Source organism: Dendropsophus ebraccatus, chromosome 12 (assembly GCF_027789765.1).
Source record: "Dendropsophus ebraccatus isolate aDenEbr1 chromosome 12, aDenEbr1.pat, whole genome shotgun sequence".
Lineage (NCBI taxonomy): Eukaryota > Metazoa > Chordata > Amphibia > Anura > Hylidae > Dendropsophus > Dendropsophus ebraccatus.
This window is the reverse complement of record NC_091465.1, coordinates 36740170-36756287: the sequence shown is the minus strand read 5'-3', so window position 1 is coordinate 36756287 and position 16118 is coordinate 36740170. Positions and strand designations below refer to the sequence as shown.

At 45.1% G+C, this 16118-nt stretch overlaps 1 protein-coding gene across 2 annotated transcripts; it reads left to right on the top strand.

The window, feature by feature from the left end:
* The first annotated feature begins 5280 nt into the window (after positions 1 to 5280).
* Positions 5281 to 15160, top strand: LOC138768989 (speedy protein 1-A-like). 2 transcript variants are annotated; one of them, XM_069947114.1, is made up of 8 exons: positions 5281 to 5461; positions 8891 to 8911; positions 10437 to 10486; positions 10744 to 10823; positions 13267 to 13325; positions 13443 to 13525; positions 13839 to 14007; positions 14104 to 15160. In XM_069947114.1, the coding sequence occupies exons 3-8, from the start codon at positions 10437 to 10439 to the stop codon at positions 14350 to 14352; spliced, it is 690 nt and encodes a 229-aa protein (XP_069803215.1). In that variant the 5' UTR covers positions 5281 to 5461; positions 8891 to 8911; the 3' UTR covers positions 14353 to 15160. The 2 variants fall into 2 exon arrangements, with proteins under 2 accessions (XP_069803215.1, XP_069803216.1); XM_069947115.1 differs by lacking the exon at positions 8891 to 8911.
* Positions 15161 to 16118: the final 958 nt, after the last annotated feature.

Sequence of the window (16118 nt, the reverse complement as noted above, 5' to 3'; positions counted from 1 at the left end):
GCACAGGGGGCACTGAGAGCTGGGGGAGGAGGGGGGATAAGCACAGGGGGCACTGAGAGCTGGGGTAGGAGGGGGATAAGCACAGGGGGCACTGAGAGCTGGGGGAGGAGGGGGGATAAGCACAGGGGGCACTGAGAGCTGGGGAAGGAGAGGGGATAAGCACAGGGAGCACTGAGAGCTGGGGAAGGAGAAGGGGGATAAGCACATGGAGCACTGAGAGCTGGGGAAGGAGAAGGGGGATAAGCACAGGGGGCACAGAGCTGGGGAAGGAGAAGGGGGATAAGCACAGGGGGCACAGAGCTGGGGAAGAAGGGGGGATAAGCACAGGGGGCACTGAGAGCTGGGGGAGGAGGGGGGATAAGCACAGGGGGCACTGAGAGCTGGCGAAGGAGGGGGGATAAGCAAAGGGGGCACTGAGCGCTGGGGAAGGAGGGGGGATATGCACAGGGGGCACTGAGAGCTGGGGAAGGAGGGGGGGGGGGTAAGCACAGGGGGCACTGAGAGCTGGGGAAGGAGGGAGGATAAGCACAGGGGGCAATGAGAGCTGGGAAAGGAGGGGGGATAAGCACAGGGGGCACTGAGAGCAGGAGAAGGAGGGGGGATACGCACAGGGAGTACTGAGAGCTGTGGAAGGAGGGGAGATAAGCACAGGGGGCACTGAGAGCTGGGGAAGGAGGGGGGATAAGCACAGGGAGCACTGAGAGCTGGAGAAGGAAGGGGGATAAGCACAGGGGGCACTGAGAGCCGGGGAAGGAGAGGGGATAAGCACAGGGGGCACTGAGAGCTGGGGGAGGAGGGGGGATAAGCACAGGGGGCACTGAGAGCTGGGGTAGGAGGGGGGATAAGCACAGGGGGCATTGAGAGCTGGGGTAGGAGGGGGGATAAGCATGGGGGCACTGAGAGCTGGGGAAGGAGGGGGATTAGCACAGGGGGCACTGAGAGCTGGGAAAGGAAAAGGGGGATAAACTCCCTGCATTGCTGAGGGAAACCTGACAGAACCCTTCCCTGGGCCTCCATGAGCACTCACCACTGCTGTGCTCTCCCTCCCTCCAGGCTAATGCAGGTCATGTGCCCCACCCCCTCCCTGCACCCAAGCAGCCCATGCTCCTCCTCGACACCAGCTCTCTCTGCCAGGTACTGATGCCGTATAGAGGGAGTACCGCAGACCTGTGTTAAGGTTGTCTGCAAAAGCAATAGCTTTTGCAGACAACATTAACCTGCTGAAACTACTTGTGTGGGCCCAGGCTGACAGGACGGGTCCCAGGACCATCTGTGTCCCCCTCCCACTTTAGATAATATATTAATATACACAAACTATACATTACCTCCCCTGCAGTAACCCACTACCTTTCTCTGCAGGCTCATAGTGACACTAATCTGTGCTCTGCAGCGCTAACGGTGAGAGGCAACCTCTAGTGGCCGGAGGCATGATACAACCATACCTCCCAACTTTTGCTCGGAGGAAAGAGGGACAGTCACGGCAATGTGCCACGCCCCTATGGACACGCCCCCATTGCCTATTACCATTATATAGTAAACAAATTTTACCACCAGATCTTCACCGCATAGTGACTTATCCCCCCCATACTATTACTGCATAACATCCACTATTCACAGAGCAGTCCTCTCCCTCAGCACTGACCATATAGCAGTAGATGAGGCTGTACACCTGCAGACCTTATAGGTGATTATAGTGCAGTTATTCAGTCACTCACATGGGACGTCTTCTCTTGTTGATAACTTTTGTGGTTCTTTGCCATCATGCACGGCCATCTTGAAAACCTCTCCGGCCATCTGCGAGACAAACATTTTAGGCTCCTGTCTCCAGTATAATCCTCATCTGCTTCACAGTAACTCTCTGTGCCCCATATCCCATTGTAGTAACCCCCATCTCCCCAAAGGTCCAACTGTAGTAACCCCCCTCCCCCTAGAACACACTGTAGTAATCCCCCCTCCCCCTAGAACACACTGTAGTAATCCCCCCTCCCCCTAGAACACACTGTAGTAATCCCCCTCCCCCTAGAACACACTGTAGTAATCCCCCCTCCCCTAGAACACACTGTAGTAATCCCCCCTCCCCCTAGAACACACTGTAGTTACCCCCCTCCCCCCAGGACACACTGTAGTAACCCCCCCTCCCCCTAGAACACACTGTAGTAATCCCCCCTCCCCCTAAAACACACTGTAGTTACCCCCCTCCCCCCAGGACACACTGTAGTAACCCCCCTCCCCATAGAACACACTGTAGTAATCCCCCCTCCCCCAGGACACACTGTAGTAATCCCCCCTCCCCCAGGACACACTGTAGTTATCCCCCCTCCCCAGTTAATCCTATTGTAGTAATCCCCCCTCCCCCAGTTAATCCCACTGTAGTAACCCCCCTCCCCCAGTTAATCCCACTGTAGTAATCCCCCCTCCCCCAGTTAATCCCACTGTAGTAATCCCCCCTCCCCCAGTTAATGCTATTGTAGTAATCCCCCCTCCCCCAGTTAATGCTATTGTAGTAATCCCCCCTCCCTCAGTTAATCCCACTGTAGTAATCCCCCCTCCCCCAGTTAATCCCACTGTAGTAATCCCCCCTCCCCCAGTTAATGCTATTGTAGTTATCCCCCCTCCCCCAGTTAATGCTATTGTAGTAATCCCCCCTCCCCAGTTAATCCTATTGTAGTAACCCCCCCTCCCCCAGTTAATCCCCCTGTAGTAACCCCCCTCCCCAGTTAATCCCACTGTAGTAACCCCCCCTCCCCAGTTAATCCCCCTGTAGTAACCCCCCCTCCCCAGTTAATCCCACTGAAGACCCATCCCTGACAGAAAATAATAAAAACAACATATACTCACCTAGTCAGATCCCAGCTGGTCACAGATCAGGGACAAAGTAGGAGAGGAGCAGGCAGCGTCACACACAGCCCCCTGCCCCCGCAGCTCACAGCTCCAGCCCCACGGTATCTGCTTTCATCTTCTCTGGCCTGTCCCTGAACTGTGACGTCACCAAAAGCCGCGGCAGCACACGGGAGATAAGAGGAGAGAAGAGGGATGCAGGTACCGCGGGGCTGGAGCAGAGAGCTTCCGGGGCAGCAGCTGAGCTGTGTATCCGGCCGGCTGCTCCAGAAGCTGACACTGTCAGCAGCTGCAGGAGCCGCTCACACTGTCAGATGGCTTCAGTGACGCCTGCGGGACACAGGGGGGCCGTTCCGGGACAGCGGGACATCACCCCCAAATCGGGACTGTCCCGCTTGATCCGGGACGGTTGGGAGGTATGATACAACCTGTGGCCACAAGAGCCCCCAGCAGAGTGGGCAGTAAACCCGAACTTTCGGCATTTGATTAGCGGTGGCTGCTGAAGTTGGATAAAGCCCTAAGGCTATGTGAAAAACATGGATATAGTCATTGGCTGTATCCATGTTTTACAGACAACCTTAGAGCTTTATCCAAGTTCAGCAGCCCCAGCTAATCAAATACCGAATGTTCGGGTTCAGATCGACTCGAACACGAACCCGGTTCGCTCATCTCTATATATTATATATTTTTTCATATTTTACATATATTTATTTTTATAATAGTAAAGGAGGTAATTTTATCTTTAATTGTGGCTCATTTTATCAGTTTTTTTTTTATTTAAAAACTTTTTCCTTTTAGACTATTTTTAACACTTTTTTTTTTTTTACAGTTAAATATGTAATGATTAGATTTCATATACTGATCAATGCTATTCCATTGCCTAGCATAGCATTGATCAGTTCAATCGGCAATCTGTGAAGTCTGCCTGACACATTTTTGACAGTATGCATTGCAGAATATTTTTTTTTTAATAATCTCTTCATTTGTTAGATGAATCAATGTTTCGAACAGGAGTTGGTGATTAAAGTTATCCTGAGTGGGTACAGAGCCCATTTTTGACAGTCTGCATAGCACAACAATTTCTTTTTAAAAATAATCTCTTCATTTGTTAGATGTATCAATGTTTCGTACAGAGGAGTTGGTGGTTAAAGTTATCCTGAGTGTGTAAAAGCCCCCTTTTGTTAGTCTTAGAGGTAAATTACCCCGCATCGCACCATACCTCTGCACCCCCTATAGCTGTGCCACTGTCCTCTTTTCACTTATCCCTTAAAAGAGATGCAGTATTTTATCCTCCCCCCTTTTTTTCCCCCTTTCGTTCTTAAATCCAAATTTTAGGCTATAAGTAGTTCCATGTTTACAGTTTACTCTTCTGGATGATAATTGCAGTTTCTCCTACTACATATAAGTGTCATATTGCACAGGATATTGGAGTTTGTCTATGGGAATTTGTTCCCATTCAGCCCAATATATATTTGTAAGGTCAATATCTGATGTTGAACAACCAAAATAGCCCCTAATAAGACCCACATAACACCAAATTCATGTAAATGATTAAACTTTTATTAATGACTCCCATATAATCCCATAAAAACATTAACACACCTGGACATATAGATATAAAAGATATATAGAGTAATACAGAAAACCGAAATGGGACAACAGAATGACTCTAGATGACCATAGGACTCCTATCGAATCAATCATCATAACATCACAAAATAAAGGGCATAGTGCATCAAATATATACAATAGTGGCCTAGAGGTAAATAACAAAACTTATCGAAAATAGAGGCTCAGTTGCCCTTTAGCTATTTAATAGAACAGCCTCTGACCGTAGCACCCCTAGGAGTCATAGCCAGCACACATGCCGCCCCTCCACCGCACCCTCCAATGCATTTGGTCAGTACTTTCTCGAGGAGTGGCTGAAGGAGAGGATGTGATGTTGTACAAGAAGGTCCAAGGTGTTTATGCTAATTGTAGGAACAGGAATTCTCCAAAACAGTTTAAAGAAAAATTTTCAGGCAATGAGACCCCAAAATGAATATAACATAACAGATCAATGTTATATACCTCCAGGCATCAGTTTTGGAAACCTGTTGCACATTAGGCAATGCTTGGAGACATGACCTTTGCCCTTGCTTATTCTAAATTAGCCAAAGAAACTTATAGATAAACATGGCAGCTCCCACTACAGACACAAGGAGAAAAAAATATAAGGATATCCTCAGGTTCTGGCTGTAACTGAAAAGTCTTATAATATAAATGCTGCATGACATTACTGTGGTCTTTGCCATAGACATTGATGGGTAGAATGGCCATAATAGGTGCAATCAGCCAATAGGATCGCAGGATCTTAGCGCTGCAGGCATCAGCCAATAGGATCACAGGATCTGGTTGTCGTTGGCATCAGCCAATAGGATCGCAGGATTTCGATGGAAAGATAAACAAACAACATCAACTGTTGCCAGTCAGCGATTGCTCCTTTGGAGAACAGACCGGCTTCATTTTGTTCCTGATTTTGCGACTTTGTGAGTATTTCCTGTATTCTGCGGAGGAAGAGGAGACCCGACTGTACATCAGCGCGACCTGAGAGACATCACCAACCGTCTACAAGTCTTCAGAGGTAAAGTAGCAGCACAATTCTCCTGGTGATTTTTTGTAATGTTTATCCCCATTATTATTATTCTATTGTTATATGTAACTATGAAAGTAATTGTGGGAGATTGATCAAGCTGTTTTACAATAATATTGTCCTTGGTTGCCCATAGCAACCAATCCCAGCTCAGCTTTCCTATACTAATGGGCTCTGCTATAATGAAAGCAGAGCTGTGATTGGTTGCTATGGGCAACAGAGGACATTATTACTGTAAGAAAGTGCAATATATCTCCCCATTGGGTCATTTACAATAATAATCTTCTTTGTTGCCCATAGCAACCAATCACAGCTCAGCTTTCCTATATTAATGAGCTCTGGTGTAATGAATGCAGATCTGTGATTGGTTGCTATGATTAAGATAGGACATTATTATTATAAGAAACTGTAATCTATCTCTTCCATAGCGTCTTTTATAGTAATAATGTCCCCTGTTGCCCATAGCAACCAATCACTGCTAAGTTTTCCTATATTAATGAGCTCTAGTATAATTAAATATGAGCTGTGATTGGTTGCTATGGGCAACAGAGGACATTGTTACTGTAATACAGTGCTATTATCTCCTTGTTATGTATTTTAGGGTGCCTTCACACGTACCGACTTGCAGTGGAAATTTCGCAGCGAGTTTTGCAGCGAGATCCGCTACGAGTTAGCGGTCTGAAAGACCACTGCGAGTATGTAATGCAGCCGCCCCCTTAACCCCTTCAGCTCCCGCTAGGCTCCCCCGCTGTCTGTCCTACTCTCCCGCCCAGCCAATCAGTGGCTGTGGCTCGGCACTCGGCACACTGATTGGCTGGGCGGGAGAGCAGGACGCCAGAACCCCGTAATGTATATACAGATAGCGCTGCAAACGAGTGGGAGCTGAAGGGGTTAAGGGAGTGGCTGCATTACATACTCGCATCGGTCTGAAAGAGTATGTAGTCAGATGTTCTGTTCTGCACCTGCAGTTTGATGTCTGTGCTTCCCTGTAATCCTGCTGTTATGTATTACCTCATGTACTATGCTGCTATTGTACTGCACTTTATGTGATATGTTATTTGCACCATAGTAAGTGCTCCCCCACTCTGAGTCCCCCTTGTTACTGGTTTACGTGTAAACAGTCATGGCTCACTGTTCTTTCTATTAATGTTTTCATTGTGTTTTTATTCATTAATAATAAAAAAATTTTTTAACTCTTTTGTGCAATTGTGATTCAGTTCTTATCTTTTTGGTGATGTAGTAATTATACATTATAGTAATATCCAGAACAATTATTATAGGGAATCTATCGGTAGGTTTGGGCAGCCAGTAGGGCATTATACAAAGACGTCCATGGTCCCTCTATTATGGCGCTCCAGTGTGCTGTTAATATGTCAGATTTTATAGATATGCAGATTATCCTGTTTGGTGCACTGGGGGCGTCCTTTACCACTGCCCGCTTCTCATCACCCCCTAACGAATAAAGAATACTAGCAGAGGAGCGGGCTGGGGTGAAGGACGCCCCAAGTTCACCAAACAGGATAATTAGCATATCTATAAAATGTCTCTTACATATAAACAGCACACTGGAGCGCCATAGTAATAAAGAATAAATCCCAACACTTATGATTAGGATAAATTATTATTATATGGTTATCTATAATTATAAAGAATTTGGGGGCGATTGCTCAAGCAGAGTTATAGTAATAATATTCTTTGTTGCCCATAGCAACCAATCACAGGTCAGCTTTCCTATATTAATGAGATCTGGTATAATTAAAGATGAGCTTTGATTGGTTGCTATGGGCAACAGAGGACATTCTTATTATAAGAGAGCAATACCATTATTATATTATATTATAATCCCATTGTTATATAATATTGCAATATACAATACTGTATATCTCCTCCATTGTTCTTTATGTGACTTAGTATTATACAGTATATTAGGCTATGTACACACACATAGCATTCATTAGAGTTCATTAGTGCTATTTTGCAATTCACAGTAAAATAAAGTTTTTTTTGGCGCGATTTTGGCGGAATGTTTGCAAAAATAGCACTGTCATACCGTGATTGTGAAAATCATTTTGATCTTTTTTTTTGTAATGGCAGTCAATAGAAAAACGGGTCAAAACAGATACACACAAATGCATCTTTATTTCATCAAAAAAAAAATAAAAATAAATGTTTTAATGTTAATTTTGGCAACTGGTTATTTGGTCATTTACTGCCCCTGGGATTTAGTTTATTTGTGGATAGGGCTGCTGTAGGGCCCAGTATGGGCACCAGCAGCAGGGTGGCAGTATACAAGGATGTGTGCTATTTAGCTCTAGAGCATGTGGAAGTTTGAAAAAAATTAGGGGACAAAGATGTCATTAGATATTGTCCTATCCTTCCGAAAAGGAAAAAGGAACATCTATAATCAGAGACGACGTCCCTGTAAATCACTGGATATAATAGTTATATATTATCTCACTGATCAGGTCAGAACTGTTCTTAAATGACCAGAATATAGATGCATTTTAGGGTCCGTATTATATCACACATTACACAGAATATAAACACAGAACATTTTCATTAGAACTTGGATGTTTTGGACCTGATGGGTGCATGTGAAACATGGTAATATGGGACCCAGGATACACTAGAATTAAAGGGGTACTCTAGCATCAAAGGACAACTCCCAGGAAAAATTTACTTTGCTTATTTAACACACATAACAAAGTTATATAACTTTGTAATGTGGTTAAATACCTGGTCTGGCCCCCTTCCCCCACTTTCGGACCCCCGACCCCCCCCCCCCCCCCCCTCCGGAAGTTAAAGAATGTATACATTACCTATTACGGTCGTCACGGTCCTCTTCTCCCGGGCGGAATCTGGTGACGACGACGTCAGAGCCGAGGGGCGGTCCGGGTCTTCTTCCTCCTCTGCGTCTTCATGAAAATTGAATGGGATGGAAAAGGCTGCTGGTGCGCATGTGCCCTGATTGGCTGAGCTTGCTGGAAGCCATGTGATGCGCTCCAGCCAATGAAAAGGCTGCCGGTGCGCAAGCGCACAGGCAGCCTTTTTCGTTCCCTGGACATCAGGGACATCGATGGACGGCGGCGATGGAGAGGCGGACAGCGGGCGAATCGAGTGGCGATCGTCACCGGAGGGATGGTGAATATGGTGTCTGTGTGTGTCTGTGTTTTTTTTTTTTTGGGGGGGGGGGGGTCCCGTGGGAGTTGTCCTTTAAGCACAGTCCCCAGATCTCTTTTTACTGGAACAAACACCCTAACGTATGATATAAAATAAGGTATGAAAACGGCAATATTTAGAGTAGAGAAGTCATAATGCAAAAAGGGGGTGCCAGTGTCACGGAATTTATTATTTACATTATTTCTCTTAGAATAAAGGACTTATAATAACCATTTCTTTACTGTTTTTGTTTATGCTTAGAAGAGACGACTTCAGTTCCAGGTAACTAATCTCATATATTGTAGATTTTTCTTCTGTTTTTCTGTTTCTACAGCGGTGGACAACACACACACACACACCCTAGGCACTAAACCTAAGGCCGCCCCATCTTTACGCACCAGTTAGCATCATGGAGAATTGGGAGCCTGGTTTTGGCCACATGCATTTCTCCACATTGTCTGAATCATGTCTTTCATGGTTTTTAACTGCTTAAAACATGAACAAATGTTCACCACAGGATTGGTAACTGATAGCTCCAGGCATCATATTTAACACCGCCCCACCACACCTGACCTGACCAATACCACCATAACCCCCCTCCCCCTCGAAAAGACACCAGATTTACTGTCCACTCTGAACGGGAGATGGGAGACTGAGAAAATAAAAACTAAAAAAAAAGCTGTTTCCTTCCCCCTGCTCCCTGGTGCTGCCCCCACGCAAGGTGCTTCCCTAGGCACTGGACCACAGGTGCCTAGTGGTAAATATGGCCCTGTCTGCACTGCTGCTGGGCCAGCTCACTTTGCCAGCCAGGCGCTTGAGCAAATGAAAAAACAATACATTCGCTTTAATCACCCCAGGAGATTAGTGTCCCGGTGCACGCTCACGTCATCCTCTCCTGTGACCCCTCTTCTGTCTCCTGTGATTGAAGGCCGGAAGTCACGCTCTCCCATAAAGAATGCATTGGAAAGCATGACTTACGGCCTTCCATCACAGGAGACAGATGTGGGGTCACAGTAGCAGGTGATGTGAGCATGATTTGAACGGCCCCACGGGACCAGAACGAAGCCATTGCGCGGGACACCGATCACCTGTGGTGAGTATATGCGTATATGCTTAACATTAAACGGCATGTAGTAACAGATGATCCAGGATAAAATTTTATTTATTCGTCTCATAAAAACAATGCATTTCTTGGACCTAGAAATACATTGTTTTTATTAAACAAATGTATCTTTTTTTTTTTTTTTTTTTAAATAAAACTGCGACTTCATGCCATTTAGCAGCTGCTTAAGGTTTCTGCATTATCCTTGGTGAGTTGGGAAGATTTGACACTGCTGTACAATTGTGCCACTGCCGCAATAAGGAGCAGTGTGCAACGCACTGATACATACCGTATGTCCACAGTAGGTAAATGGTGATGCTATTGCAACACCACCTAACTTTTTATTCGTCCAGGAGTATAAAAACCAATTCAAAAGATTTGTAACTTGGTGCTCTTGGTGCCCCCCCCCCCCCCCCAAAAAAAAAAAGTAAAAAAAACATATACCATGCGCTTATAATACATGTGTTTTCTTGTGTATTGGGAGGCTTCAGGGTCCCTTCAGGCACCATGGCAGCATTTGAGCCTAAAGCTATACTGTGTTATAATACAAGCACAGTGCTCATAGTGCAAATTCATGCCAAAATAACATGTAATATCTTCTTCAGAATCCATGTTCCCACATATTCATGGCAATATTCCTTTTTTAATATTATAATATATATAATATTATAATATAATATGATATTCCTTTTTCCATTTTAAAAGATGGCGAGGAAGAGGAAGAGAGAACTGATCGACCTTTATGAAGAGGAGACGTAAGTACAAGATTTTGTATCGCTGCAAATCCTCACTTACTGCATTACACCTCATCTCCTATACTATTCACAGCACAACACTCATCTATTATATAACTGTTACTTCCTCTTAGCCAAAGACAGGTCATATATTCTCCTTACATTACAATGGATTTTTTATTTTTAAATAAATTGTTCACTTATTCTTATATGCCTATGCTATGTTGCATCTTGTATCGCTGGAATTCTGACAGTAAAATCTATTTCTTATATAACAGATCAATGACCACCATCATGAAGAGGAGGAAGGACCCCGACCTGCAGCCAGAAGAAATAGCTGCATTCCTGAACCTGCTTGGTAAAATTCCCTGCCCCTCCCAATGATCAAGACCAGACAATCCATTGTCGTTTTTCTGCTTTAGGGTGCCTTCACACCTAGCGACTCGCAGCGTAAATTACGCTGCGAGTCGTCTAGGTCCTGGCAGATCACTTTCACTAGATACACGCAGCGTTCTGAACGACCGCTGCATGTATGTAATTCTGCCGGCCCCTTAACCCCTTCAGCTTCCGCCTGCCTCCCGCTCCTGCTCTGTATACATTACCTGTCCTCTCTGCACGGGGTCCCGGCGTACTGCTCTCCTGCCCGGCCAATCAGTGGCTGCGGCTGGGCAATACACTGAGAGCAGTGCGCCGGGACCCCGTGAGGTAATGTATACAGTGGAGTGGAAGCGCTAGGCGGGCGGCAGCTGAAGGGGTTAAGGGGCCGGCAGAATTACATACACGTAGCGGTCATTCAGACCGCTGCGTGTATGTAGTGAAAGTGATCTGCCAGGACCTAGACGACTCGCAGCGTAATTTACGGTGCGAGTCTCTAGGTGTGAAGGCACCCTTAGGGTAGTTTCAAACCTAACGGATCCGCAGCGGATCTCACGCTGCGAATTTGCAGCGCGACCCGCTGCGGATCCGTGCCCTATACCCTCTATGGCAGACAAACTTGCAGCGGGATGTACATCCCGCTGGGAGAATGTCTGCAGCCCGCCCCGTTAACCCCCCCCCCTGCTTGACTCGAGGGTCCCAACGTCTTCATGTCCCGCTCAGCCAATCAGTGCGCTGTGGCGGGAGCGGGATGTTCCGGGAACAAGCGAAACAAGCCGGAAGAGGCCGGGGCTGGGATCAGGAGCAGTATCAGCTCCGGCGGCGGAGGGGTTAACGGGGCGGGCTGCAGACGCTCTCCCAGTGGGATGTACATCCCTGCTGCGTGTTTGTCTGCCATAGAGGGTATAGGGCATGGATTCACAGCGGGTCGCGCTGCAAATTCGCAGCCTGAGATCCGCTGCAGATCTGTTAGGTGTGAAACTACCCTTAGGGTCAATTCAAACATAAAGCATCTGTAGCAGATTCCATGATGTGTTTAATCATTTAGGAACAATGAAATCTGCAGCATGAAAACTGCAACTTAAAATATGCGCCATCAAATCTGCTGCAGATCTGGTATGTGTGAATGCACACTTAGAGTTGCTTCACATGTAACAGAATTGCTATGGATTTCATGCTGCGAGTTCGCAGAAAAATCTGCTGTGAGTCCCCTCCTGTCAGTTTTAATAGTATTACATACTCGTATGTATGTAAGTATGTAAGTGTCAGCCCTCTTAACCCCCGTGGCCCGGTGCATACAATACCCAGTCTGTGCTCCAGCTCGTTCTGTGGCTCTCGGCCCCTGGATGCCCCGCTCAGCCAATAAGTGCACTGTCCGGCTGCAGCGCATTGATTGGCAGTGTGGGATGCCCAGATGCCGGAGGCCAAATGTGTGAACATAGCCGAAAGCTCTGCCATGCTGGGCCTTGGCCAATGTTCAAACATTCACATTTTCATTCCTTTCTTTACATAATTAGAGCCTAATTGATTAACTTTACCTAAATTGACTGTGTGGACCTTACTATGTGATCAGCATTATCAGGTTTATTCATAATAAGAGAAACATCTATGATAAAGCCCGGTAATGCTGATCACATGACAAAGCCCAGACAAACAATTCAGAGAAAACTGCAGAGTCCAGATAATGTATTAGGATGTAATTATGTAAATGTGTGAACATGTGTGTTTGTGTCCACATTTGTGTTCTGAACACAGTCTAATCATCATGCCCATTAGGCCAGGTTCAGAGTATTATAATACAGACAGATTTTGGTATCCATATTACAGCTGCAAGTCCCAGCCCATCCACAGGCCTAAGGATCCAAACTTACAGCATGATAGGGATACATGATAATGTTAGTCGAGGTCTGCTTACCTGTGTTCGGGCTGGGACTTGAAGGTAAAATCCCTACACAGAAATGTAAGACACAGTTGTTCCACTGGACAGCAAAATATCAAAATATATAAAATACTACATCACATATCTACACAAAGTATGCTGTCACATATTCCCACAATGACAGGAAGACTCATAGTAATATACTATACCAAAAAAACACATGAGCATATCATTCTCATAAAAATATTATTCTTATTAATACAAATAAAAGTAAATTTTTAACTGTAAAAGTAAAAAAGGTTACTTACCTATTTGGTTCCCCCATAGCTTATGCCGGTCCTGCTTGTTAGCATCACTGCTTTATGTTCTACATTTCCCGCCATCTAAACAGAGCTGAGCAACAGGAACAGATAGAGACACAGCTGCTTGCACTGTGCTGTTCCCTGACAACAATCAAAGGGACAGAAATACGTATCGTCCATTCATCTTCTTGTCATTTAAAAACAGTTTTGGACTGAAACTATCTTTTTTTCAACTTGTTTCTTAGACGACGAGGACATCCAACTGTTTTTGGCCAAGGACATCTGCCTACGGATCTCGGACAAGGTACTTATATACTGCTTGGGTGAATTGGGTGTGTGAAGATGATGGTCCTGTAATATTACACATAGACATATAATCACCACATATAGCTAAAACATAACTCCCTTCTTCTCTTACTAGTATCTGCTAGCAATGACCCTCGCGTACTTCAAGAGAGCTGGACTGACCATCGAGGAGTATAAAGAGTACTTTTTTGCATCCCTGTGAGTTTATTCATGTGTATATGTCTAAGGGAATGCTGTCAAGTAATTGTAAATCTGATGCTTTAAGTCAGCTTTTCCATCATAGTTTGTAAAACAATTATGTTTATTACATAGGAGAAAGGTGAAAGGGTATTTTAATATTTATATGCAGAGAAAGCATAAAAAGCCTATAGATTTTAGCATGTAGCATTTGTACCATATAGGTTCATATCAACATAATTTCACATTGTTACTATTATTAAATCCAGACAAGATTCTTTTACACTGATATGGAAGTATATAGTAAACCATGACTTCACTTTCTCTTCTTCAGTTATCTAGCGAACCAGTTTGAAGAAGATGAGGACTTCAGATACGAGATCTACGCGTGGGCCTTAGGAAGATCCTGGGAATGGCGGAAGGAAGAGCTGCACGACCAACGGAACTATTTGCTTTACCGGATGGACTTCAGAGCTTGGATTGACCAGACTACGTGTGAAGAGGTTAGTAATCAAAAAAATATGTATAGCCAGAAGTGTAGTCTATGATTATGAATCCTTCATGAAAAGATGATTCAATCATAAATTATTTGATTCCAGATTATGGCACAGGACCCTTTCCACTGGGCATGGATCCGACAGAGGCGTCCCCATCACAGCTGGGCCATTCGTTGGTGGAGGAGGAGCGCATGGGAGTTCGAAGTGCAAGGCCCATGGGGTTACCCATATTCATGCGCACGCTGCAGGAACATCATTTTGCATCCATGTCAGTGGAAAGTGGTTGGTAACATCATAAGCCAGATCGAAACAGCAGTGGACCCCGGGACATCGATTGAGATCCTCGACTAAGAAGACCATGACAGATGACCCAAAAGAAGCAGGTAAGGTAGAACACGCATGCACACACACATCATTCCCTTTACCCTCCAACACACCAACACAGTACTTTTAAAGGGGTTTTCCAGGAAAAATGTACTGATGAGCTATCAACAGGATAGCCCATCAGTCACTGATCGGCGAGGTGCCAACACTCGGCACCTGCACTGATCAGCTGAGCAGCCCACACTGCACAGTGAATGAGGTTTGTCTCTGGTTACTGTGTAGCAGTGACAATGTGAAACTGCAGCTCAGCTCCTATTCACTTAAATGTCCCCTGAGCTGCAGTTACATATGGTCACCAGACCACATTGAACTAAGACAGACTGATTACTGTGTAGTGGGGTCACTGAACAACTGAATGACGTTGGTGCCGGGTGTCGGTAATTCAGTGACTAATGAGCATTCCGGTGGATAGCTCGTCAGTACCTTTCGTGTAGAAAACCCCTTTAAAAGTCACACACACTGACACAAATTAACACATACACTCTCTCTACACAGCCCCAACTAAATAATTGATGATTAATAGTGTTATCCTCCCTTAGTATGCCAGAGGAAGGGCAATACAGTGGCCATGGCTTCCCTGCAGGTTTCCTCCACAGGGGGTTTTTCCTGTCCTGTGTGTTGCTGTACGCTCTCCGTGAGTGATGGGAGGTAACAATCACAAATCATACACACACACATACAATAAATTTCTCCTTAACCATCCTTACTTTGTCTGAGTTTTTTCTTGTATAAGCAGTATATGGCGGTGTCTGTAATGCATGGTAATAGTCTGTTTGATGAAGTAAAAATAAAACAAAAAAATTGTGGAAATAAAATTTTTTGAATGCATATGTATTCACTTCTTTTGCCATAAAGCACCTATAAAGTTCTACTGCAACCAGTTCCCCTTATGAGTGACATGCTTAGGGAAATGAAGTTCCCCTGTTTTTAATCTAAGAGTCCTTCCACACTTGAAGATTTCTTGACCACGGTGGCCGTAAACGAGCGCAGGTGAGCGTTTGCAATGCTTTTACATGTCCCAATTATTTGAGCAATCAGGCTTCATGAATGATCCTTGTATCATTCATGTGGCAAAGGAAACTGACATCACAAATATATATATATATCTGTACTTCAGTTTCCATATCCCACAAGCACTGCATACATACCTTCTGCTCTGCTGTGTGACCTGGCATTCCACTCTCTTGCTCTTCCGTCCTGCTCTCTGGCCCCGCCTTATCTTTGGCCCTGCCTCCTCCAGCTGTCAATCATTATGGACGAGGTGATGGCCTGAAGATACAGCTGTAGTTGGAGAGCAGGTCGGGAGAGCAGGATGCCAGATCACACAGCAGCGCAGAAGGTATGTATGCACTACTCATGGGATCTAGAAACTGATAGCATGGATATATGCATACCTGTCCTGTCAGTTTTACTTTGTTATTGGCCGCCCATCCCGTTTAAACAGGGAGACGTGCGACAGATAACAATAAATTTTAAACCCAGTTCAAAAGATGCAATCAGCTGAAGATCCGGCATTTTCCTGCTTCTCAGCTAATCGCTGTCATTTCTAGCAACGCTCCTGGCCAATAATCGGCTCATGTAAAATACACACCTTCTCAGAAAGGACCAAGAGGCTGTAACACCAGTAAGCAAGAGGCAACATTAAAGTGTCACTGTCGTTAAAATTTGATTGCAGAAATCAATAGTACAGGCGATTTTAAGAAACTTTGTAATTGGGTGTATTAGCCGAAAAA

What these genes read in the sequence shown, in the direction of transcription:
- LOC138768989 (XM_069947115.1), top strand. Translation starts at nt 10,437, where the DNA reads ATGGCGAGGAAGAGGAAGAGAGAACTGATCGACCTTTATGAAGAGGAG. An exon ending in GCCTACGGATCTCGGACAAG is followed by an intron (nt 13,326 to 13,442) that starts GTACTTATATAC and finishes TTCTCTTACTAG; the next exon opens with TATCTGCTAGCAATGACCCT. An exon ending in GAGTACTTTTTTGCATCCCT is followed by an intron (nt 13,526 to 13,838) that starts GTGAGTTTATTC and finishes TCTCTTCTTCAG; the next exon opens with TTATCTAGCGAACCAGTTTG.